This window comes from Scyliorhinus torazame, chromosome 11, assembly GCF_047496885.1.
Source record: "Scyliorhinus torazame isolate Kashiwa2021f chromosome 11, sScyTor2.1, whole genome shotgun sequence".
Classification (NCBI taxonomy): Eukaryota; Metazoa; Chordata; class Chondrichthyes; order Carcharhiniformes; family Scyliorhinidae; genus Scyliorhinus; species Scyliorhinus torazame.
In genome coordinates, this window is record NC_092717.1 from 19,873,847 (window position 1) to 19,898,492 (window position 24,646).

The window sequence follows — 24,646 nt, forward strand, 5'->3', positions numbered from 1 at the left end:
TTGTATAAATGTTTCTGGAACCCACCTCTTCATTCACCTGCGGAAGGAGCAGTGCTCCGAAAGCTAGTGTTTGCCACAAACCTGTTGGACTTTAACCTGGTGTTGTAAGACTTCTTACTGTAGAAAACTCAAGATTGGCACTCCAGTGCAGCGCTGAGAGAGCTGTGCGCCAAAGGTGGAGTGAGACGTTAACCGTAACCCACACCTCTTTTATAAGTCGCCAACCTTGAAAGATGAAACATAACTAATACACATAGCTCCAATTCTGTATAATTTCATTTTCAGTGCTTATTTAGTACTCTTTTTGACGGCATGTTTTAGGAGAAGTAAATTTGGACCCTTTTCAGTGCAACTGAAGTAACTCAGGTAGTTAACATTATTTCATTGATGCCTAAATTGCATCGCATTCTTGCATTATAATCTTAATTATTTCCGGAGGACGGGAACTTTTAGCACTCTCGCACTATCAACCACCCAACAGGACTGGTGTAAAAAAAAGAAACATAAAGATTATAACAGTGTCAGCCATTCATTGTGAAGGACAAGACTTTTCTTTCAGTATTGCTTAATTTGGATGCAAGGGCACAATCCACTTCCTAACCCACTGCGCTGTGGACACACACAAAGTAAAGAGCAAGTTATCAGCAGTACCATTCATCAACATCAAAATGCATTTGGTGGGCACACTGGCAGGTAATAGTTCACAATAGAAGGAAATGAATCATTGTGACCACAAAACCATGGGAGTGGGATGTATTACACTGCAAGTAATTGGGTGAAAATGACACGTTTGCTTCGTGCACAGAAAGAAAAAGAATGTTTTAACACTAATAATGTATATGGGGCGAAAGGCATTTTAAAATAGCTATGTTAAATCTTTGCCATACAAGGCAAAATTCAAAATTGCACAGACAAAAGTACTGTATTAAAAGTGCCACCGCCTACAGTGGGCGGGATTCTCCCCTACCCGGCGGGGCGGGGGGTCCCGGCGGGATGGAGTGGTGTGAACCACTCCGGTGTCGGGCCGCCCCAAAGGTGCGGATTCCTCCGCACCTTTAGGGGCCAAGCCCGCACCTTTAGGGGCTAGACCCGCCCCGGAGTGGTTGGCGCCCCGCCGGCTGGCGTGGAAGGCCTTTGGCACCACACCAGCCGGGGTCGAAGGGACTCCACCGGCCGGCGGGAGTCCGCGCATGCGCGGGAGCGTCAGTGGCTGCTGACGTCATCCTCACGCATGCGACAGGGTGGGGTCACCTACGCGTCAGCCATCGTGGACACCTGCACGGCCGATGCGTAGTAAAAGAGTGCCCCCACGGCACAGGCCCGCCCGCGGATTGGTGGGCCCCGATCGTGGGCTAGGCCACCGTGGGGGCACCCCCTGGGGCAAGATTGGCCTGCGCACCCCCCCCCCCCAGGACCCCGGAGCCCGCTCGCGCCACAGTCCCGCCGGTAAGGGAGGTGGTTCAATTCATGCCGACGGGACCGGCATAGCAGCAGCGGGACTTCGGCCCAGCACGGGCTGGAGAATCGCCGGGGGGGGGGGGGGGGCCCGTCGACCGACATGGCGCGATTCCCGCCCCCGGCGAACCTCCGGTGGGGGCGGGATTCACGCCGCCCTCCAGCGATTCTCCGACCCGGCGGGGGTTCGGAGAATCCCGCCCCAGTAAATTGAACTTGAATTTTGTGTTGTCCTGTGTTTATACATCATGTCATCAGTATTTGTAGCTTGCCTTGAGTGCAGTACTTTTCCCTCATAGTATTAAAACAAATTATGACTTGCGACCAGATCGGGGTTCTCCGTTCCGCCGCACCCATTTTCTGGCGTGGGACGCCCCCGCCAGCAGTGGGATCCTCCGTCCCAGCAGCCGGCCAATGGGGTTTCCCATTGTGGCCACCCCACACCTTCGGAAAATTTGCGGGCGTGAGTGCGCTGCCGGCAAAGCGGAGGATATACTCATAATCCAGATAAACTAAACCATGCTCAAAAGAACAGCTACCTTTGTCTACTAAAGGAGAGGAATTCTGAATAATAATATTGTCATGCGAGAGTGCCTTTAAGAACTGGATGTTTAAGCAATGTACCTTTAAGAAAACAGTGATGTCATAGAGTGGGTGGAGCTCAGCTCAGTTCAGCCATTTTGCAGGTTTTTAGTTTCAGTTTAAAAGCAGTGTCTGTGTGTTTCCAGAGAGCTGCAAGTTTTGCAGTTTGATTTTGCTGAGAGCAGCTAAAAAGTGCCTGCCTGGTTTTGCTGAGAGCAGTTTAAAAGTAGAAAGCCAGTTTGCGACAGTCTCTGCCATTCTACAGAAAAAAAATATATCCTTTAACCTGATGTGATACTGTTTAAAGATGTTAAGTCTCTTGGAAGTTTGAAGGAACATTTTAAGGAATTATTTACTGTTGCAATATTTTCTGAGTTATCTTTGAAGTAAGGGGTGTTAAGAGATCCAATGTTTATTTAAGATGTTAAGTTGAGTTCATGGAATAAACAGTGTTTTGTGTTTAAAAACCCACGTGTCCATAATTGTAATCCCACACCTAGGGAACAAGCCGTGTGCTCGGAAAAGCAACAAATACATTAAAGGGAGAGGTTGGTTGAACTCCATGATACATTTTTGGGTTCTGAAAAGCCTAACCCATAACAATATAATAATCTTCATTGTCACAAGTAGGCTTACATTTACACTGCAATGAAGTTACTGTGAAAATCTCCTAGTCCCCACATTCCGGCGCCTGTTCGGGTACACAGAGGGAGAATTCAGAATGTCCAAATTACCTAACAAGCACGTCTTTCGGGATTTGTGGGAGGAAACCAGACCACTCGGAGGAAACCCACGCAGAGAACGTGCTGACTCTGCACAGACAGTGACCCAAGCCGGGAATCGAACCTGGGACCGTGATGCTGTGAAGCCACAATGCTAACCGCTATGCTATCGTGCTGCCCCCTATCCATTTCCTCAGCCCTTTAGTATCAGGTTAATATGTAACACCACAGGCTTCTCCTGCCATCATTATGCATGTCACAGGTTTTATTAAGTTCTGATAGATTTCATGAAACACTTTATTCTACATTATCAAGTGGGTTAACAGTTCACAGAATTGTTATGGTGAAGCAGGAGGCCATTCGGCCCATCGTGTTTGCACCTGATCTCCAAAAAGCATGATGACTTTGTGCCAATCCCTTGCCTTTTCCCCATACACATTTTATCCCTGCACATTGTTAATGCCCTCTTGAATGCCTCGATTGAACCCGCCTCCACCACATTTCCAGGCAGTGGGCAGGAGGAACCAGAAAGGGGGATGTATACATTGGCTTAAAATATTATCCAACACAATGCTTTAACACCAGGTAACAATACATAACAGAAAAGCACAGACTATGGACTGCATTTCACAAGGCAATGTGCTTCCAGTCCTCCCTGGCTAAAAGGTCATGGTGGAACTGGTCCACAATAGCAAGGGCTGACCTGCAATAATTTAACCCTGGGAGCTTTAAGGATGGTCTTCAGCCCCTTTGTCCGGAGGAAGTCCTGCCTTAGAGAACTGCTGGCCAATCTGATAGCTAGTTGCTGTGTAGTCACAGCAGCGCCAGCCAGGAGTGGTAGCGACCACACTAAGGAACCCAGGTAAGTCTGGATGGCTGGCATCTTAGCGAGGGCATGGTAGGAGAGGTGGGGGGGAATGGGTTCAAGAGGCCACGGAGAGGGTCAAAGGGCTAGAAAGTGGCCTCCGATGGATCCCAGTGGCCTTGCAAGGACCTCTCCCAACATTGCCTGACACCAGCCCACGCAGCTAAAACTGCCAGGCTTCACGCATAACGTGGGCATCCCTCCATCGCTGGTAAAATAAAGCATGAAGGCCTCAAGTAGTCATTGATTAACCACTTAGGGGCCTCAAAAGACTCAAGTGGCAGGCCACCTGACACCTCCCCTGTCTCCCAGAAAATGTCAGACAGGGCAGAGGTGGGCGGGTAGGCAGCGGGAAGACCACCCACTGTATTTTTCCTGCATCCGCCCACCCTCTTCAAACTTCCGGTGGGAAACGTAAAATGCAGCCTTGTGCACTGGTCACCTACCCTATAAACATGCAGATATGATATAGGAAATGGAATAATACTCACAGGCGCACCATTCATTCCTGATTTTCCTAGTTTGCCAGGTTCTCCCTTATGCCCCTAGTAAAAGAAGCAAAGCACATGGATTATTAAGCCCCAACATACTGTGCTGCATGACTCACAGGTCTCGAAATGCTTGTTGGACAAAATTAGTAGGAGGCGATCGGGGGCAGAGATGTTAAAAGCATACACATCCGATTTCCACTGCACATCCATCAAAATATCCCATGCAGAATTGAAGTGACTCTGAGAAATTTCCCATCCATTTAGTTCCTCGTTAACCCTAGGCTTCCACAAAAGGGAACCAACATTCACACCTTGATGGCAGCTTCCTGCCCCCCACCCTGCTACACCCCCCCCCCCCAACAATTGCCGCACTTTGTGCCCCATCCCAGGGCCGCCATGTGAATGGTGGCAGTAGGTTCCAGGAAGTAGCTGCAATGGGACCCAGAGACAAAAACGTGCACCTTCCAAAACAGGCTCAGCATTTAACTGCTGAAGGCTTAGGCGTGGCCTTCAGTGGGCAGGCCCGGGGCACATTCTTCGGGAGGATTCTGCCCCTTAAGGTTGCATGCATGAAAAATGGCCTCCAACCCATGGAAATGGGTCAGTATTGGGACAGATTCAAAAGGGTCAAACTGAAGTCACGCACTGCTGGAACTTCATCCCAAAATAAAAAATAAACCCAATCAGGGTATCGGAAGTGAAAAGAGATATTTTACAGAGCAACAAACCTTGCAGAGGACACTGACAAAAACGCTACACTACAGTAGTGTCTTAACATATATATATATATATATATATATATATATTATATAAATCACAAACTCAGAATGCTACTGTTACACTACAATTGAGTCTTAACTTATACATACATAAGATAAAATCCAAAACTCAGAATGCTGCTGTTACACTAAAGTAGTGTCTGAACTGTTAAACAGAGTGCAATAATTGTAAGTTAAGGTAGAATATATCGCCAATACAATGCACAAATTCAATCAACTTTGAATCTATGATTCATGCAATGTTCTGACTGGTTACATCATCCTGATTTAGGTGCCCAATGGTTAACTTACTTTTCTTCCAGGACTGCCTTGTAATCCAGGTGGGCCTGCTGGGCACGTGCAATCTGCCCTGGGCGCCATTCTGTCTGGCGGACACTAGCCAAAATTCAAAGAAAGGATTTTAGTATTAATCACCTTTTGGTCAAGGAGCAAAATCTGCATTAAAGAATCGGTAAGAATTTTTTCTCTTACTGCCTAAGATACACTGAAGTATTACTCACCCTCTCGTCATCCTAAACAAGAGAAAATATAAGCAAAATTAGTAGTGTGATAAAACAATTGATACAACAGTGACCATGCTTCAGGATTGGCTGTAAAGCACTTTGGAAAATCTTGGCCGTAATGCTCCGGCCGTTGGGTTCTCTGTTCCCACTGGCACCACGCCCCCGCCCCGGGAAGAGGGGGGGGGGGGGGGGGGTTCCCGGCAATGTGGGATGGCCTCAATGCAAAATCCCATTTTTAAGCGACGGACGTCTCGAATCTTGCCGCCAGGGAACGGTGCGTCGCCGAGAAACTCACGGCTGGGGAACTGGAGGATCCAGTTCGTTAATAAATGTAAACGTCGCCACAGTCCTGGAGGACCATAGGCTGCTCTGCACTTTGAGAGCTGCCCGGTGGTGATTTAACCTGAGCGTCACCACACCTCTGATAGGATTAAGAAAGCAGGGCCTTCATGAATAACTTCAGCCAGTACAGGATTTGAACCCACTCTTGTTGGCATTGCTCCACATCACAAGCCAGCCATCCAGCCAACTGAGCTAATATCAAGAAGAGGGAAACAACCTTAAAATTGTAAACTTAAATTACCATCTGTAAAACCCCTCCATTTCCTTGCATGCAAGCATTATTTTTGTAGACTCGGGAATTTACTGGGGATTTTTTTCTGCTTGTTTTCAATAAGAAAAATGAGAAAATTCTGGTTCATGAAAAATAATACAAACACAGCAAAGTTTTGCAATTGAGATTTGAACAGATGTTATCAATCGTGGTCTAGCTGTTCTTCTGAATGATAACACACAGATTTGACAAGACAACGCACCGGAAGAAACATTAAACGTATCTTCAGACAAAAATAAAGCACTGAAGCGATGATAAAGTTTACACACTGGACCTAACTCATACAAGTAAATATGGAGCATTCTGTTTTAAATTCTTAGGGTCTTAAATTGATTCTGTATTGTTGGTGCGATGCACAAGGGGCACATTTTTAACAAGACGTAAAGATTAACAGAAGAATCACAGAAATGGAAGTTCAATTTTGGATAACAAGAGGCGACCTTCAACACTGGGAAAGACGTGAATATATTACAAGTAAAAGATAAAAAGAGGTAGGACTCAAAACACAGAGGGCGGGATTCTCTGGTCTTAATTTCATAATGGGGGGCTTCGGTTAACTTTCACAACTGACCTGTGCCATTTGTGTGAGTTCTTCACCCTCCAATCTAGTTCAAGGCCAGCAATTATCCATCAAAGGCCTTGATTGCAGCTGAGGTTTTTAGTGGGAGCTTGGATATAATCTTCCTGGTTATTTGTCATAATATACCCCAGTATATCATGGTGCAGACGCACACTGATGGGGACACAGTGGGACCAATCAACATGCACAACACCGCAGCCAATCACCAGTGAGAGCACATGCACTATAAAGACAGGGGACATCAGAGTTCCCGCTCGTTCGAGTAGCAGCTAGCTAGGAGCACAGAGCTCACAACCTGCAACACAGACATTCACCATCTGCTGAGTGCATCAACTGGTTAGGACAAGGCAAAGGTCTTTAGTTAAAGCTGGTATCGTATTTACCCACAGTTCAAGTATGTTTAAATAGTTAACCTTTTAATAAAATAGTGTTGCACTACTTCAAGTGTTGGTGACCTGTATGTGATCCACAACATCCAACACATCATGATACCAGGAGTGGTTGCGTACTAGCACTTCTTAGACCTACCTGCAAGTGATCTGCCTCCCGCCAGCATTCCGTCATTCTGCAACATGGACAACATCAGCCCGCCGCCGCCGCTCCGCATCGCCGGAAACGTTGGGGCCAACTGGAAGATTTTCAAATAGCGCTTCCAGCTCTACCTCGAAGTCACGGACAGAGAGGGCGCCTCGGCCACCAGAAAGATTGCTCTTCTCCTCTCCACGGCCGGGGACAATGCCATCCATATTTTCAACTCTCTCACCTATGCAGATGAAGAAGACAAGACGAAGTTCAAGATGGTTCTCCTCAAATTTGACACTCACTGCAGCGTAGAGGTGAATGAAAGTTTCGAACGCTATGTGTTCCAGAAGCGTTTGCAGGGTAAGGACAAACTTTTCCAATCCTTTTTAACGCACCTCCGCATTCTTGCGCAATCTTGCAGCTACGGGCCCACCTCCGACTCCATGATACGTGACCAGATCGTTTTCGGTGTTCAGTTGGACCCCCTACGTCAGCAGCTCCTCAAAGTAAAGCAACTCACCCTAGCAACCGCCATCGAGACCTGTGTCCTACATGAAAATGCCATCAGTCGGTACTCCCATATACAAGCGGCTGAAACAGCGCGGCAAGGTTCCCATGAGGCGGAACGGGTCCAAGTGATTGAACACCTTCAGGGCCTCAGCCTGGATGAGGGCGGCCATTTCGCGCGCTTTCCGCGGACTCCCGCGCTTGTACGCACCAAACGAGGGGACGGCGACATGGAGGAACGTAATGCGCAGGCGCGCACCACGCAGGACCGCACCGTGTATGCGCAGTGGCGCAGCGAACGTGCTGACGTCACGACATGCGGCAACTGTGGCTCCACCCATTTAAAGCGGCAATACCTCGCAAAATCTCGACAATGCCTCCGATGTGGAAGACTTGGCCACTATGCTGCCTGCTGTCGAGCAGCTCAGCCTTCCAATTCATATCGCTTCAGCCAGCCTCGCAGGAATGTTCGGAAAATTCAACCCACGGTCACAGAGTCCGATTCCGACCTCCCACACAGCAGTGACACCGAGGACCCGAAGGCGCCTTTTCGAGTCGGTGTCGTAACGAAAAACAGGTTGTCCCCGAAGCAAAGACACCAGCCGCTGTCGGTATACAGCATCGATCCAGACGATGAGTGGTGTGCCACCCTGACGGTCAACCGGTCCCAAATACGATTCCGCCTGGACACTGGTGCCTCCGCCAATCTCTTGGCGTGGTCTGCTTTCCAAAGTCTTCATGTCAAACCAACCATTCTCCCATCAGCCTGCCAGCTATTGGACTGCAATGGCAACATCGTTCCTGCTACCGGCTCATGCCAACTCGAAGTGACGCACAAGTCACAAAAAGCCATCCTTCCTTTCGAGATCGTGGGCTCCTCGAAGGACTCTCTGCTTGGCGCACAGGCGTGCAAATTGCTAAACCTCGTTCAAAGAGTTCACTCTCTCTCTCCTGATGACACGTCTGCCTTCCAGGATGCTGACTTCAGGGCACAACTCCAATATGATCCCAAACGGCATCCTGTTGTAACAATATCTGCCAAAAGGGGTGTTAAAGGTACACAGTTTCCTGCTGGATCTGTCTAGTTGAATTTGCCAGAATCCTTTCGAGGCGTCATGTTTGGTGATGAGCTTGGCCCGAGCCATCTCGCATGTGATCTCTTCGCGCTTGGGGATTGGGTATTGCTCCCTCATTATGTTGCGATTCAGATCCTTTGGATCAATGCAGATTCTGAGCTCGCCGGAAGGCTTCTTTACGCACACCATGGAACTGACCCAGTCGGTTGGTTCTGTAATTAACCTGCTGGTCAATATAATACAAAAAGACTTGAACGACATGACGCCTCGCCTCCAGCGCATTCTGCTCAAACTCCGGTGATACGACTTTCAGCTCGTATACACCCCGGGCAAAGACCTGATCATAGCCAAAGCTCTGTCCAGGGCAGTCAACACCCCGTTTGGTCCAGCGGGATTCGTCTGCTAGGTTGACGCCCATGTGGCCTTCGTGGCCTCCAATCTACCGGCCACGGATGAACGCCTCGTCCAAATTCAACGCGAGACTGCGGCTGACCCCCTGCTACAGCGTGTCATGCGCCATCTAACAGATGGGTGACTCAAGGGCCAATGCCCGCAGTTCTACAACATCAGAGATGATCTGGTGGTAGTCGATGGTGTCCTGCTGAAGCTGGACTGCATTGTTATCCCGCACAGCATGCGCCAGCTCGTCTTGGAACAGCCACACGAGGGCCATCTTGGCGTGGAGAAGTGCCGCCGACGGGCCCGAGAGGCAGTGTGCTGGCCCGGCATCAATGACGGCATCGCCAACACAGTGCCCAACTGCCCCACCTGTCAGCAGTTCCAGCCGGCCCAACCACGTGAGACCCTACAGCCCCATGAGTTGGTCACGTCCCCTTGGTCCAAGGTCGGCATTGATCTGTTCCACGCGCTGGGCAGGGACTATGTTCTGATTGTAGACTATTTTTCAAACTACCCGGAGGTGGTACGTTTGCACGACATCACATCATCTGCAGTCATCCGTGCCTGTAAGGACACCTTTGCTCGTCACGGCATCCCACTCACTGGCCCTGACAATGGCCCCTGCTTCGCAAGCCAGGAATGGTCCAAATTTGCCAGGAGGTACAAATCGACGGGCCAAATGGACTCCTTTTGCACTGTTGGGATTCTATGATAAGTCCTGCCACGTAGACATATGGGCAGGGGTTAATATGTAGACACTTTGTAGATGATACATTCCCAATGTTACTGAACCCATGGGTGTTCCTTCCCTGCCTGTGCCTTTCTTTATGATACTAATGAAAGAGTGAAATAATGATCAAGTGAAAAGTGTTTAATTTTACATTCAAACATTTTGATTGATCTGCATTAACAATTGTCCTTTTAAGAAATGTTTTGTCTTATCACATGGCTTCAATGATGTCATTATGTGGGTGGAGCTGGGCTGTGGCTCTGGGTTTTACTTTCGTTTTGGTTTGGGCTGTTCTGTGGCTTTGAGTTTTTTTACTTTTGTTTTCACATTTGGCTGCTGTAGGATCAGAAAGAGAAGTATTTTGGCCAGTCTCTCTATTTCCAATTGTACAGAGTCATTCCAAGGAAGAAAACTAATAATTACAGTTACCCACTTGTGGTAGTATGCATTAGGGGTCATGTGGGACTGTGAAGCCATGATGTCATTGGCTGACAGATCCCGGGTCCTGGTTGGACGTTGACCTCTAGCTCCGCCCTGAAGGCGGAGTATAAGTACCTGGAGTCCTCCCCCGCAGGCAGTCTACTACTGAACTGCGGGGGAACAGTCACGCTTAATAAAGCCTCATCGACTTCACTCTATTCGTCTCTCGGAGTCTTTGTGCACTACAATTTATTAAGCGTGACTAAAGGACTATGGAGCTCAGGATCATCCCGGAATGCCTGAGGATTAGCCCCCACGCAGTGAACGCAGCAGCAGCTTTCAAGCACTGGCAGACTTGTTTCGAGGCCTACCTCAGAACGGCCACCGGCCGGGTCACAGAAGACCAAAAACTACAGGTCCTGCACTCGAGGTTAAGCACGGAGATTTTCTCTCTCATCGAAGACGCAGAGGATTTCCAGACGGCGTTCGCAGCACTAAAAAGTCTCTATGTCCGCACAGTAAACCAGATCTACGCTCGCTATCAACTCGCAACGAGACGGCAAAGTCCCGGAGAATCGATAGATGAATTCTACGCCGCGCTACTAATTTTGGGACGAGCCTGCAGCTGCCCGCCGGTGAACGCAAATGAACACACGGACATGTTAATGCGCGATGCTTTTGTGGCAGGTATGAACTCCTCCCAAATCCGCCAAAGACTTCTAGGAAAAGAGTCGCTAGGACTCTCAGAGGCACGGGCCCTAGCAGCCTCCCTAGACGTGGCCACGCGAAATTCCCGCGCCACGGCCCCGACCGCGCGGCAGCCCATTGGGCTCCGTACGTACCCGTCGCGACAAACCCACCCCCCCCCCGGACACCCCACAGGCTTGCGCGGTCCAAACGCCAAGTCGCACCGGGGGTGCCCGCTGCTATTTCTGCGGCCAGGCGAAACACCCCCGGCAGCACTGCCCGGCCCGCGCAGCGATCTGTAAGAGCTGCGGGAAAAAGGGCCATTTCGCGGCTGTGTGCCGGTCCCGCGAGGTCGCTGCTGTCCCGGGAGAACAGGGAGCCCTGCACGCCGTTTACGCTCCCCAACCCCCCCAGCGCCCCATGTACGACCCGCAGGCGCAGCCACTCTGGGTCCCGACCACCGCTGTCCCGGGACAACAGGGAGCCCTGCACGCCGATTACGCTCCCCAACCCCCCCCCCCCCCCCCCCGCGCCCCATGTATGACCCGCCGGCGCTACCACTTTGGGCCCCGACCACCGCTCTCCCCGGAGTTCTGCGCGTCTCTAACGCCCCCCAAACCCCCCAGCGCCCCATGTGCGACCCGCAGACGCCGCCATTTTGGGTCCCGGCCACCACGAGGGGAGGAAGGGCGCCGCCATCTTGGACCACCCCAGACCTGTACGACGCATGGGGCGGCCATTTTGTCCACCCCCGCCGCCATCTTGTGACCCCCCAGCCATGTGCGATGCATGGGGGCAGCCATCTTGTTCACCCCCGACGCCATCTTGGACGGCAACAACGGACCCCAGTGTCGACGGCTCCACGGGGTTCGAAGAAGACGCTCAACCACTACAACCACGTCTGGCTTCAATGACGCTGGACCAAGCTCGGCCCCGGACACTCCAGACGACGACGACAACGGTGCTGATAAACGGGCACGAGACACCATGCCTAGTCGACTCCGGGAGCACGGAGAGCTTCATCCACCCCGACACGGTAAGACGCTGTTCTTTGACCATCCGTCCCAGCGCACAAAAGATTTCCCTAGCTGCAGGATCCCACTCCGTACAGATCAAAGGCTTCTGCATAGTTACCCTAACGGTGCAAGGGAGGGAGTTCAAAAACTACAGGCTCTACGTCCTCCCCCAACTCTGCGCCCCCACATTACTGGGATTAGACTTCCAGTGCAATCTACAGAGCCTTACGTTTAAATTCGGCGGCCCAATACCCCCACTCACTATCTGCGGCCTCGCAAACCTCAAGGTGCAACCCCCATCCTTGTTTGCAAACCTCACCCCGGATTGCAAACCCGTCGCCACTAGGAGCAGACGGTACAGCGCCCAGGACCGGACCTTCATTCGGTCCGAAGTCCAGCGGCTGCTAAAGGAAGGTATAATCCAGGCCAGCAATAGTCCCTGGAGAGCACAGGTGGTAGTAGTAAAGACAGGGGAGAAGCAAAGGATGGTCATAGACTATAGCCAGACCATCAACAGGTACACACAACTAGACTCGTACCCTCACCCCCGCATATCCGACATGGTCAATCGGATTGCCCAATATAAGGTCTTCTCCACCGTGGACCTCAAGTCCGCCTACCATCAGCTCCCCATCCGCCCAAGTGACCGCAAGTACACAGCCTTCGAGGCAGACGGGCGATTATACCATTTCCTAAAGGTCCCATTTGGCGTCACAAACGGGGTCTCGATCTTCCAACGAGAGATGGACCGAATGGTTGATCAACACGGGTTGCGGGTTCCCTTATCTCGACAATGTAACCACCTGCGGCCACGATCAGCAGGACCACGACGCCACCTCCAAAAATTCCTCCAGAATCAAGGCTAAAGCCTTGAACCTCACGTACAACGAGGACAAGTGCGTTTTTAGCACCAACCGGCTAGCCATCCTGGGCTACGTAGTGCGCAATGGGATAATAGGCCCCGACCCCGAACGTATGCGCGCCCTCATGGAATTTCCCCTCCCGCACTGCTCCAAAGCCCTAAAACGCTGCCTGGGGTTCTTTTCATATTACGCCCAGTGGGTCCCCCAGTACGCAGACAAGGCCCGCCCCCTAATACAGACCACGACCTTCCCTCTGTCGACAGAGGCTTGCCAGGCCTTCAGCCGCATCAAAGCGGATAGCGCAAAGGCCATGATGCGCGCCATCGACAAGTCCCTCCCCTTCCAGGTCGAGAGCGACGCCTCCGACGTAGCTCTAGCGGCCACCCTTAACCAAGCGGGCAGACCCGTGGCCTTTTTCTCCCGAACCCTCCACGCTTCAGAAATCCGCCACTCCTCAGTGGAAAAGGAAGCCCAAGCCATAGTGGAAGCTGTGCAACATTGGAGGCATTACCTGGCCGGCAGGAGATTCATTCTCCTCACGGACCAACGGTCGGTAGCCTTCATGTTCGATAATGCACAGCGGGGCAAAATCAAAAACGACAAGATCTTAAGGTGGAGGATCGAGCTCTCCACCTTCAACTACGAGATCTTGTATCGTCCCGGAAAGCTGAACGAGCCGTCCGATGCCCTATCCCGCGGCACATGTGCCAACGCACAAATTAACCGCCTCCAAACCCTCCACGAGGACCTCTGCCACCCAGGGGTCACTCGGTTTTACCACTTTATCAAGTCCCGCAACCTCCCATACTCTTTAGAAGAGGTCCGTACAGTCACAAGGAACTGCCACATCTGCGCAGAGTGCAAACCGCATTTTTTCAGGCCGGATGGTGCGCACCTGATTAAGGCTTCCCGCCCCTTTGAACGCCTTAGTCTGGATTTCAAAGGACCCCTCCCCTCCACCGACCGCAACATATACTTCCTTAATGTGGTGGACGAGTACTCCCGCTTCCCATTCGCCATCCCCTGTTCTGACATGACCGCAGCCACAGTCATTAAAGCCCTGAACACCATATTCACACTGTTCGGTTGCCCCGCATACGTCCACAGCGACAGGGGGTCCTCCTTCATGAGTGACGAGCTGCGCCAGTTCCTGCTCAGCAACGATATAGCCTCGAGCAGGACGACCAGCTACAACCCCCGGGGGAACGGGCAAGTAGAGAGGGAGAACGGCACGGTCTGGAAGACCATCCTACTGGCCCTACGGTCCAGTGACCTCCCAGTTTCACGGTGGCAGGAGGTCCTCCCGGATGCCCTCCACTCCATCCGGTCACTACTGTGTACTAGCACTAACCAAACGCCTCATGAGCGCCTCCTTGTCTTCCTCAGGAAGTCCTCCTCTGGAACGTCGCTGCCGACCTGGCTGGCGGCCCCAGGACCCATCTTGCTCCAAAAGCATGTGCGGGCGCACAAGTCGGACCCGTTGGTCGAAAGGGTTCACCTCCTCCACGCGAACCCGCAGTACGCTTACGTGGAGTACCCCGACGGCCGACAGGACACAGTCTCCCTGCGAGATCTGGCGCCCGCCGGCAACACACACACCCCCAACACCATTCACCCAACCCCCCCCTTCCTGCCACCGCCGCACCCCGCGACCGCCCCTTCCCAGGAGGATCAGTCCTCCTCCCAGGCCCGACCAAGAATGAAGCCCAAGCTGAAACCGTAAGGCTCCCGGAGACGACAACACCGGAACAAGCACCACCACCACCACCGGGGCCGAGGCGATCGACACGGACGACCAGACCGCCCGACCGACTCGTGGCGTTGATCTAACACTACAATATGTGGACTTTTAACGAGAACATTTTGCCTTTTCCTGACGATTACTGTAAATAGTTTAAAACAAAAAAAAAACCTTGTACACTGTAATAACATGCGAAAGTTTTCCTCCCAGGACCAGCCTTGTAAACCCTTACCACCATGCGAAGCATCACCCCGCCGGGTTCATTTTTAACAAGGGGTGAATGTGGTAGTATGCATTAGGGTTCATGTGGGACTGTGAAGCCATGATGTCATTGGCTGACAGATCCCGGGTCCTGGTTGGACGTTGACCTCTAGCTCCGCCCTGAAGGCGGAGTATAAGTACCTGGAGTCCTCCCCCGCAGGCAGTCTACTACTGAACTGCGGGGGAACAGTCACGCTTAATAAAGCCTCATCGACTTCACTCTATTCGTCTCTCGGAGTCTTTTTGGCTGCTGTAGGATCAGAAAGAGAAGTATTTTGGCCAGTCTCTCTATTTCCAATTGTACAGAGTCATTCCAAGGAAGAAAAGTAATAATTACAGTTACCCACTGTTTTGGTAAAAGGGTTTTTTGGTTTATGGGATGTAGTTATTAAATTTAAACAAAGGGGAAATTCATTAAAGGTTATACATAAGAGTATTGTAGCTGTGTGGGGTATTTATGTTGGTAGTTGATAGAAATGCTTACTGTGTGTGTTTATAAAAATGTTAACTAAATTCGTAGAATGATCTTTGGGCGGGATTCTCCCATTCGGCGGCAGAGTGTCCACGCCGTCGGAAACACCGTCGCATTTCATGATGGCGTGAACGGGCCGCTGGGAGTCCCGATTCTGGCCCCCACAGGGGGCCAGCACAGCACTGGAGCAGTTCACGCCGCTCCAGCCTCCCATCCCGGCGCTAACTGTGCACCGCGCCAACCCGTACATGCGCAGGTGGCCTCCCTCAACGTACTGGCCCCGGCGCAAAATGGCGCGGGAGTTCAGGGGCCGGCACGCAAGAAAATAGGCCCGGGGAGCGAGAGGCCGGCCCGCTGATCGCTGGGCCCCGATAGCGGGCCAGGCCCCATCGGAGACCCGTCCCGGGGTCGAAGCCCCCCTCCCCCCCCCCCCTACAGGCCGTCTCCCCACCCTGCGCGCAGGTGTGGACGGCGCCAGCGCGACTCTTCCTTTCGGGCCGGCGAATCGGCAGCCCGACCGCGTGCCGGCGGTGTGGCGCGGTTGCGGGGATTCTCCGGCCAGGCGCCGGGCTCGGAGAATCCCGCCCTTTGTTTATGATTAAAAGTGCGAAGGCCTCTGTTGAATAACACCTGAAAGGGAGACTCTTGTGTTCCCCATAACCAAAATTAATAAACAGTTGTAGGTCAGGTGAAGTCCATGATATACTTTGGAGTTTGCTAAACAAAACGTTTACAAATCTAGATTTAAAGAAGCAGGGAATACAAAGAATATTTAAAAGCATTATTAATGATGGCTGATTCAAAACATGGAGAACCATATAACAGCAAATGGAAGAATAAATGCAATCTTCTTTGGGTATGTTCATATCTAAACATTGGGTGATCAGAAAGGGATAGGTTAACTTTTAGCTAATTTATCATTGCATACAAGTTATAGATTGTTGTGATTATGAAGAGAATTTTATGAGAATAAAGTAACACCTCGCAGATATCCGTGATTCCAGTTGTTAAGAATGGAGGTGCACCTGAAAACATCCGGCCAGTTAGAATGGCATTAGCAACAGATGTAAACATTATAAAAAGCAACGATGACGCTCTGTCACTTCAGTAAGTTAAGTCTCCCATTTGGCATTTAATTGCACTCCAAATAGCCTCAATGTTTTTGTCTTTATTGATTTATTTATTCCGAACATCATTTTTGGATATTTTCAATGTTTTTGTTTAAATTTACCTTACTAATTTTAATTTATGTCCTGTAGTTTTACTGTCTTGGTTTAAATTGAAGAACTTTCCTAGCTTTCTTCTCGCTATTTTTCAAATCGGTTTCAACTAATTATCCAGGAATTGAAAGCAATGTATCCACTATCCCAACGCGAATTTGAGGATTAACACCTCATCTTCCAATTTATTTGTTCATGGAACGTGAGAATCGCTGGCTGTGCCAGCATTTATTGCCCATCCCTAATTGCCCTTGAGGGGGCAATTAAGATCAACCACATTGCTGGGGATATGGAGTCACATGTAGGCCAGACCAGGTAAGGATGACAGATTTCCTTCCCTAAAGGACATTAGTGAACCAGATGTGTTTTTATGACAATCAATAATGATCATTAGGCTTTTAATTCCACAATTTTTGTTGATTGAATTCAAATTTCCCCGTAGCACATTACAGCCTTCTGTACTCAACATTGAGTTCAACCACTTTGAGGAGATGGTGACATAGGGGTATTGTCACTGGACTAGCAAACAGAGACCTGGGGCGGGGTTCTCCCCTACCCGGCGGGGCGGGGGGTCCCGGCGGGACGGAGACGTCTCCTCACCTTTAGGGGCTAGGCCTGCACCTTTAGGGGCTAGGCCCGCCCCGGAGTGGTTGGCACTCCGAAGGGACCTCCCGGCCGGCGCGGGTCCACGCATGCGCGGGAGCATCAGCGGCTGCTGTCATCATCCCCGCGCATGTGCAGGGGGGGGGGTCACCTACACATCGGCCATGGCGGAGGCTGATGGTCGGCGCGTAGGAAAGGAGTGCCCCCATGGCACAGGCCCACCCGCAGATCGGTGGGCCCCGATCGCAGGCCAGGCCACCGTGGGGGCACCCCCGGGGCCAGATCGCCGCGCGCCCTCCCCAGGACCCCGGAGCCCACCAGCGCCACCAGGTCCTGCCGGTAAGAGACCTGGTTCCATTTATGCCGGCGGGACCGGCATTACAGCAGCGGGACTTCGGCCCATCGCGGGCTGGAGAATCGCCGGGGGGGGGGGGGGGGGGGGGCGCCAACCGGAACGGCGCGATTCCCGCCCCCGCCGAATCTCCGGTGCCGGAGAATTCGGCGGCCAGCGGGCCGGGATTCATGCTGCCCCCCCGACGACTCTCCGCCCCGGCGGGGGTCGGAGAAACCCACCCCAGGTGCTCTGGGGATCCAGGTTCAAATCCCACCACGACAGATTGTGAAATTTAATTCAATGAAAAATCGGGAATTAAAAGTCTAATGATGGCCATGAAACCACTATCGATTGTTGAAAAAAATCCCACCTGATCTTTAGGGAAGGAAATCTGCTGCCATAACCTGGTCTGACCTACATATGATTCCAGACCCACAGCAAACGTGGTTGACTCTCACATGCCCTCTGAAATGCGCACAGTTCTAGGGCAATTAGAGATTGGTAATAAATACATCTTTGGCAATCTTGCTTTTGCACCAACCTATCACCTTTCTCCATTCTGTCTGACTCTTCAAGTATTTAATTAATCACATTTCTATCCCTTTTCAGTTCTGTAGAAGAGTCATATGGACTTGAAACATTAGCTCTGTCTCCCCCTCCACAGAGGCTGCCAGACCTGCTGAGTTTATCCAGTATTTTCAGTTTTTATTTTAGATTTCCAACATCCGCAGTATTTTGCTTTTACCTAATATTCAGTCTCCTGTGCTTTTGTGTAATGCTTCACAATTGTATTACATTTCAATTAACTTTATCTGTACAAGAATATAACTGATTTAAATTCTCACTAAAGTCTTACATTGCTTCTCCAGTTTCTGCTGTTCCGCCAATTTTGGAGCAAACAGCAAGCTTGGCTAAGTTCGAGCTGGTTCCAGTAGCCATATAATTTATGAAAGCATTAGAGAAATATTTAGGATATAATCAACATTTCCTCTATTATATCACAGAATCATAGAATTTACAGTGCAGAAGGAGGCCATTCGGCCCATCGAGTCTGCACCGGCCCTTGGAAAGAGCACCCAACTTAAACTCCACACTTCCACCCTATCCCCATAATCCAGTAACCTGTTTGGACACTAAAGGCAATTTAGCATGGGCAATCCACTTAACCTGCACATCTTTCGACTGTGGGAGGAAACTGGAGCACTCGGAGGAAACCCACGCACACACGGGGAGAACGTGCAGACCCCACACAGACAGTGACCCAGCGGGGAATCGAACCTGGGACTCTGGAGCTCTGAAACAATCGTGCTGCCCACTGTGCTACCGTTCTGCCCATATGGAATGATTCCCTTTCTTTTATCATATTTTAATTTTTTTTCCAATTGAGGGGCAATTTAGCGTGGCCAATCCACCTACCCTTGCACATCTTTGGGTTGTGGGGGTGAGACGCAGATACGGGGGGAATGTGCAAAACCCCAGATGGACAGTGATCCGGGGTTGAGATTGCAACGGGGTCCTTGGCGCGGTGAGGCGGCAGTGCTAACCACTGTGCCACCTTTCCTTTTTAATCATTTTATTCAACCAGTCCTAATGTGTGGTAATTTAATTACAAATATTCATGTGGAACCTTCTCAAACACTTTGTGGAAATCTAAATAAAGCTGTACTGTAGGTATGTTTAAAAGTGTCTGGAATGATGGATAATGATCGTACAGCTCACTGATTTAGATGATATTTATTTAAATTCCATGCAACCCAGAAAATTTGCCTGAATTGCTTCCACCATAAGGTTTGTTTTGATCTGGTTTGCACGTCAGAATCCTGCTCAACTATCAGTTCTTGCAGCACCACATCTTTCACATGGATTTTCCGAGTTCCATCTAATTAATTTCTAATTCAATTTCAACACGTATGTCACTGAAACCCTCACACGCAATTGCCACCTCTGGAGGTAAATTTATCAGTGTTCTCCTTGTTGGCCTCCCCATCTCTAAATACCTATTCACACCAAACTATTGTTGATTGGATCCCATTTGGCACCACATCACAGTCTTATGTTACCTTCACTGGTTTATTGTTCTTTAACATCTCAAATTTTAAACTGTTGTCCTTGTCTTTATTGAATCAATGGTCTCATCTCTGTCCAACTCCAGAACCTCCACCGTGACAAAATGTTATTTATTCATTCAGAGGGCCTGGGTGTCACTAGCAGGCGGCCAGCATTTAATTACCATCCAAATTGACCTCAAGAAGACGGTGGTGAGCCCTCCACGTGACCGAATTCGGGCAGCACGGTAGCATTATGGATAGCACAATTGCTTCACAGCTCCAGGGTCCCAGGTTCAATTCCGGCTTGGGTCACTGTCTGTGCGGAGTCTGCACATCCTCCCAGTGTGTGCGTGGGTTTCCTCCGGGTGCTCCGGTTTCCTCCCACAGTCCAAAGATGTGCAGGTTAGGTGGATTGGCCATGCTAAATTGCCCATAGTGTCCAAAATTGTTGGGTGGGGTTACTGGGTTATGGGGATAGGGTGGAGGTGTGGACCTTGGGTGGGGTGCTCTTTCCAAGAGCCGGTGCAGACTCGATGGGCCGAATGGCCTCCTTCTGCACTGTAAATTCTATGACCCTGTGGCTGGGGAGTTGGGAGTAGGTCGTGTTGGAGGATAGACGTATTTTGCAGTAGCTCTACAATAGTTAATTAGTGTTGGTAGTTTATTATTTTATTTATCCTAGTTATCTTTATCATACAGTTGTTTCATAATAAATTATTTAAACTAGATGTTATGTAGTTTGCCATTCACTTCAGCCAGTCTACAGAACATAACAACCCCCACAGCCCAAAGATGTGCAGGTTCGGTGGATTGGCCACGCTAAATTGCCCCTTAATTGGAATAAAAAACAATTGGGCACTCTAAATTTAAAAAAAGACCATCATTGCGCAAACCATCGACTTAGGAGACAAAAGGCTGCCATGTAACCAGTTAATGCTCTAATGTGTGATTTCCAACTCACAACCTGGTATGTTCTGAATATTTTTGGCAATGTACATCTAAAGAAGGTACGAATTAAAAGGGAAGTTGAGAAATGCCGCACATATTTCAATTCTGCAACTAATTATCCAGCTTTATCCAATGTTTGTTTTGAATGCCAGTGCCAGCTGAAGATGTTATCATTTCCTATTCATTTTCACCTGCATTCTCCCCAAGTTGGGAAACTATAGATCGAGAGTTCATGCTATTTTATCCATGTGTTATGACTGGCTGTGAAAATTAACTATTTGAAATTTGAGGTCACTTTGGTCAGCAAACTGCAACAATCGATAACTGAATGTGATAATCTTGTGATCACAGCAAAGGCTGATTGATGTCATTCAATCTTCTGCAGACAATGATCATCCTTCTAAAAGGTCACCGTGCTGAAAGCAATTAGCCTGCATTAAGAGTTGGGAATTACTGAAAAGCGAATGGAAACAGATTTTTTTCACTAAATCTTCAAAAGATGTTTTATTTGTTCATGGGATTTTGAATAGCTTAGGCTGGTTTAGCACAGGGCTAAAGAGCTGGCTTTTAGAGCAGACCAGGGCAGGCCAGCAGCATGGTTCATTTCCCGTACCAGCCTCCCTGAACAGGTGCCGGAATGTGGTGACTAGGGGCTGATGTGTTGGGTATGCCCGGTCGGCGAGGATTGCGGTTACTGCAGCAGTGAGAGAGACAGGCTTCCAACACTTGAAGAAATGCAACTCGATTTTATTGAACTCTTAACTATCATACATACTTTAACTGTGGGTTGACACTATGCTGACTTGACTGGAGACCTGAGGCTAACCTGACCAGACTACCTTACTACCACATGGTGGATGTTCTAGTTGCTGTTCACGGGCTCCGACTGTCTCAGAGGCTGGATCCCAAGAGAGCAGGAAAACTAGTGCCCTCTGGCTTTATAGTGGTCGTGTCCTGTCTGGTGATTGGCTGCTGTATTCTGTGTGTTCACTGGCCATCCTGTGTGTCAATCACTGCCTGTCTGTGCACCATCATATACCTGTGTGTATATTATGACATCTCCCCCCCCCTTTCTTTTTACTTATTTAAAAAAAATGTGTGTTGGTCAATAAATAGTAAATGTGTGTGTGTACAGGAGCCTGACTATATACAAAGTATGTTAACGTGTTTACATGGGAAGGTGTCTAGTGCAGATAGAGGGCAGATAACAAATTTGGAAGAAACAATATGTACAGATGTGTAAATGGATCACAAGGTAATGCAACATTCAGTCTCTGTGGCGGGCGACGAATTCTGGTTGACCTAACGAGCATTTGGCTCTATTGAGTCGGAGACCATGCACGTGGATCCTGTGGAACACTTGCTTGAGGCGATCGATGTGCTCCTGAGGAGTTGTGGACCAGATAATAATATCATTAACGTACACTCGCACCCCTCGATGCCCTCCATCATATGCTCCATTATGTGGTGGAACACCGCCGAGGCAGAGACGATGCCAAAGGGCATCCGGTTGTAACAGTAGCGACCGAGCAGGGTGTTAAATGTACACCCAACTTTCGACTGGACGCGTCCAGCTGTATTTGCCAAAACCCCTTGGAGGCATCCAGCTTCGTGAAAAGCTTGGCGTGAGCCATTTCACTGGTGAGCTCTTCTCGTTTAGTTATAGGGTAGTGTTCCCTCATGATGTTACGGTTCAAATCTTTGGGGTCGATAAAAATGCGAAGTTCCCCTGACGGTTTTTTGACACAGACCATGGAGCTAACCCAGTCCGTGGGTTCAGTGACCTTAGAAATGATGCCCTGGTCCTGGAGGCCTTGCAGCTGCTGCTTGAGGCAGTCCTGGGGCGCCGGCACCCGACGCGGTACATGAACCACGGGTGTGTCATTCGGCTTCAGCAGTATCTTGTATTGGTAAGGTAGTGTACCCATACCTTCGAAGACGCTGTGGTATTGTTCTATAATGTCATCTAATTGGGCTTGGAAGTTGACATCTGGCGAGGTCGTTGCCTCTGCGGTCGACATGGTCTGAACCCGCTGCACAAGATTCAGGATTTTGCAGCAGGGAAGCTCTGTTGGTTCCCACAATTTCAAAACGTAAGGTTGCTTTTGAAGAACGATGGGATACCGCAAGCTGGCATGAGCCACTGGCAGCAATGGCATTGCCATTGTAGTCGAGGAGCTGGCAGGCCGGTGGAAGAATGCTTGGCTTGACGCGGATGGTGTCAAGGTCAGACTTTGAAATGAGGTCCGCTGAAGCGCCGGTGTCCAGTCTGAAGCATATGCGAGCCTTGTTGACTGTAAAGGTGGCACACCACTGTAGTCTGGATCAATGCCCAGCACAGGGAGTTGCTTCACCTACTTCGCTGCAAGCATCGTATGCTTGGTGATGATGCCCACCCGGAATGGGGATTGAGGCCCTCGGTGTCGGCATCTGGAACCATGTCGGAGTCGGAGTCTGCAACGGGTTGCTGTACTGACCAGACGTTCCTGCGCTGCGACTGGGATCGCTGTGTATTGGGCAGTTGAGCAGATCTGCACAGGGCTGCGTAGTGGCCAAGCTTGCCACACTGGAGACAGCGTCGAGATTTTGCGGGTCATTACCGCTTTAAATGGGCGGAGCCACAGTTGTTGCACGTCATGGCGCTGACGTCAGGATGCTCCGTGCGCCACCGCGCATGTGCGGTGCGGTCGAACGATGTGCGCACCTGCGCAGTTTGGTCATCGGCCTCGCCGACCCCTTGGTCGTGGCGCGCATGCGCAGGAGCCCGGGAAAAGCGTGCGAAATGGCCAGCCTCATCCAGACTCAGGTCCTGGAGATGTTTTACGGCTTGCACCCACTCCGCATCGTGGGGGCCTTGCCGCGCCATCTCTGCCGCCTTGATATGGGAGTACCGGTTATTAGCGTTCTCGTGGAGTACGCAGGTTTCGATGGCGATGGTGAGGGTGAGCTGCTTAACTTTAAGGAGCTGCTGGCGAAGGGGATCGGAGTGGACCCCGAAAACGATCTGGTCGAGGATCATGGAGTCGGAAGTGGAGCCGTAGTTGCAGGACTACGCGAGGACACGGAGATGGGTTAAGAAGGACTGAAAAGGTTTATCCTTACCCTGAAGCCTCTGCTGGAACACATAGCGTTCAAAGCTCTCGTTGACTTCGATGTCACAGTGGCTGTCGAACTTCAGCAGGACTGTTTTAAACTTTGTCTTGTCCTCGCCTTCAGCAAAGGTGAGGGAGTTAAAAATGTGGATAGCGTGGTCCCCGGCTGTAGAGAGGAAGAGAGTGAAAAACCTGGCATCCAATGCGGTTTCGAGGTCGGTGGCGTCAAGATACAGCTGGAACTTCTGCTTGAAAATCTTCCAGTTAGCACCGAGGTTGCCGGCGATGCGGAGCTGCGGGGGAGGGCGGACGCTGTCCATGTTACCGGATGGCTGATTGCTGGTCAAAGGTAGACTATCTCAAGGTGGGTCCGTCAAACTCGCACTGGTACCATGACGTGTTGGGTATGCCGGGTCTGCGAGGACTGCGGTTACTGCAGCAGTGAGAGAGACAGGCTTCCAACACTTGAGGAAATGCAACTCGATTTTATTGAACTCTTAACTATCATATATACTTTAACTGTGGGTTGACACTATGCTGACTTGACTGGAGACCTGAGGCTAACCTGACCAGACTACCTTACTACCACATGGTGGATGTTCTAGTTGCTGTTCACGGGCTCCGACTGTCTCAGAGGCTGGATCCCAAGAGAGCGGGAAAACTAGTGCCCTCTGGCTTTATAGTGGCCGTGTCCTGTCTGGTGATTGGCTGCTGTATTCTGTGTGTTCACTGGTCATCCTGTGTGTCAATCACTGCCTGTCTGTGCACCATCATATACCTGTGTGTATATTATGACAGGGGCTTTTCAGTAACTTCATTTGAAGCCTACTTGTGACAATAAGCGATTTTCATTTTCATTTTTCATTTCATTTCTTAAAACCACAGACTAATCTATCTCTGATGGTATCATTTAACACGTCCCCGAATTTGCAGTGTTCAACCAGTCTTTGCAGGATACTGTGCAATTGATTCACCTTCTTCTTGGCTGCGCTTATGAAACCTCAACCTTTCTGCGATGACTAAAGGTTTTGGTGAATGGTAGCCCTGTACGTTTCCCACTATTTCATTGTAGGTTTTTGTGCCTGGCTTTTGTGGCTGTACCAGGCTCCTCAGGAGG

The 24,646-nt window shown here is 50.2% G+C and overlaps 2 protein-coding genes across 3 annotated transcripts in view; both read right to left on the bottom strand.

The window, feature by feature from the left end:
- Window positions 1–5,264, bottom strand: part of LOC140385153 (uncharacterized) — a 164,130-nt gene extending 158,866 nt beyond the window's left edge. For both annotated transcript variants that reach the window (XM_072467006.1, XM_072467005.1), the window contains exons 1-2: window positions 5,186–5,264; window positions 4,116–4,169 (exon numbers count right to left, since the gene is read on the bottom strand). In XM_072467006.1, the coding sequence (XP_072323107.1) occupies window positions 4,116–4,169; window positions 5,186–5,254 (123 nt within the window). In that variant the 5' untranslated portion in view covers window positions 5,255–5,264. The remainder of the gene's footprint in view (window positions 1–4,115; window positions 4,170–5,185) is intronic.
- A 97-nt stretch (window positions 5,265–5,361) lies between these two features.
- The window catches only part of LOC140386087 (collagen alpha-1(XXI) chain-like), an 85,998-nt gene continuing 66,713 nt past the window's right edge, over window positions 5,362–24,646 (bottom strand). Inside the window, exon 8 of the mRNA XM_072468664.1 lies at window positions 5,362–5,406. Coding sequence (XP_072324765.1) covers window positions 5,362–5,406 — 45 coding nt within the window. The remainder of the gene's footprint in view (window positions 5,407–24,646) is intronic.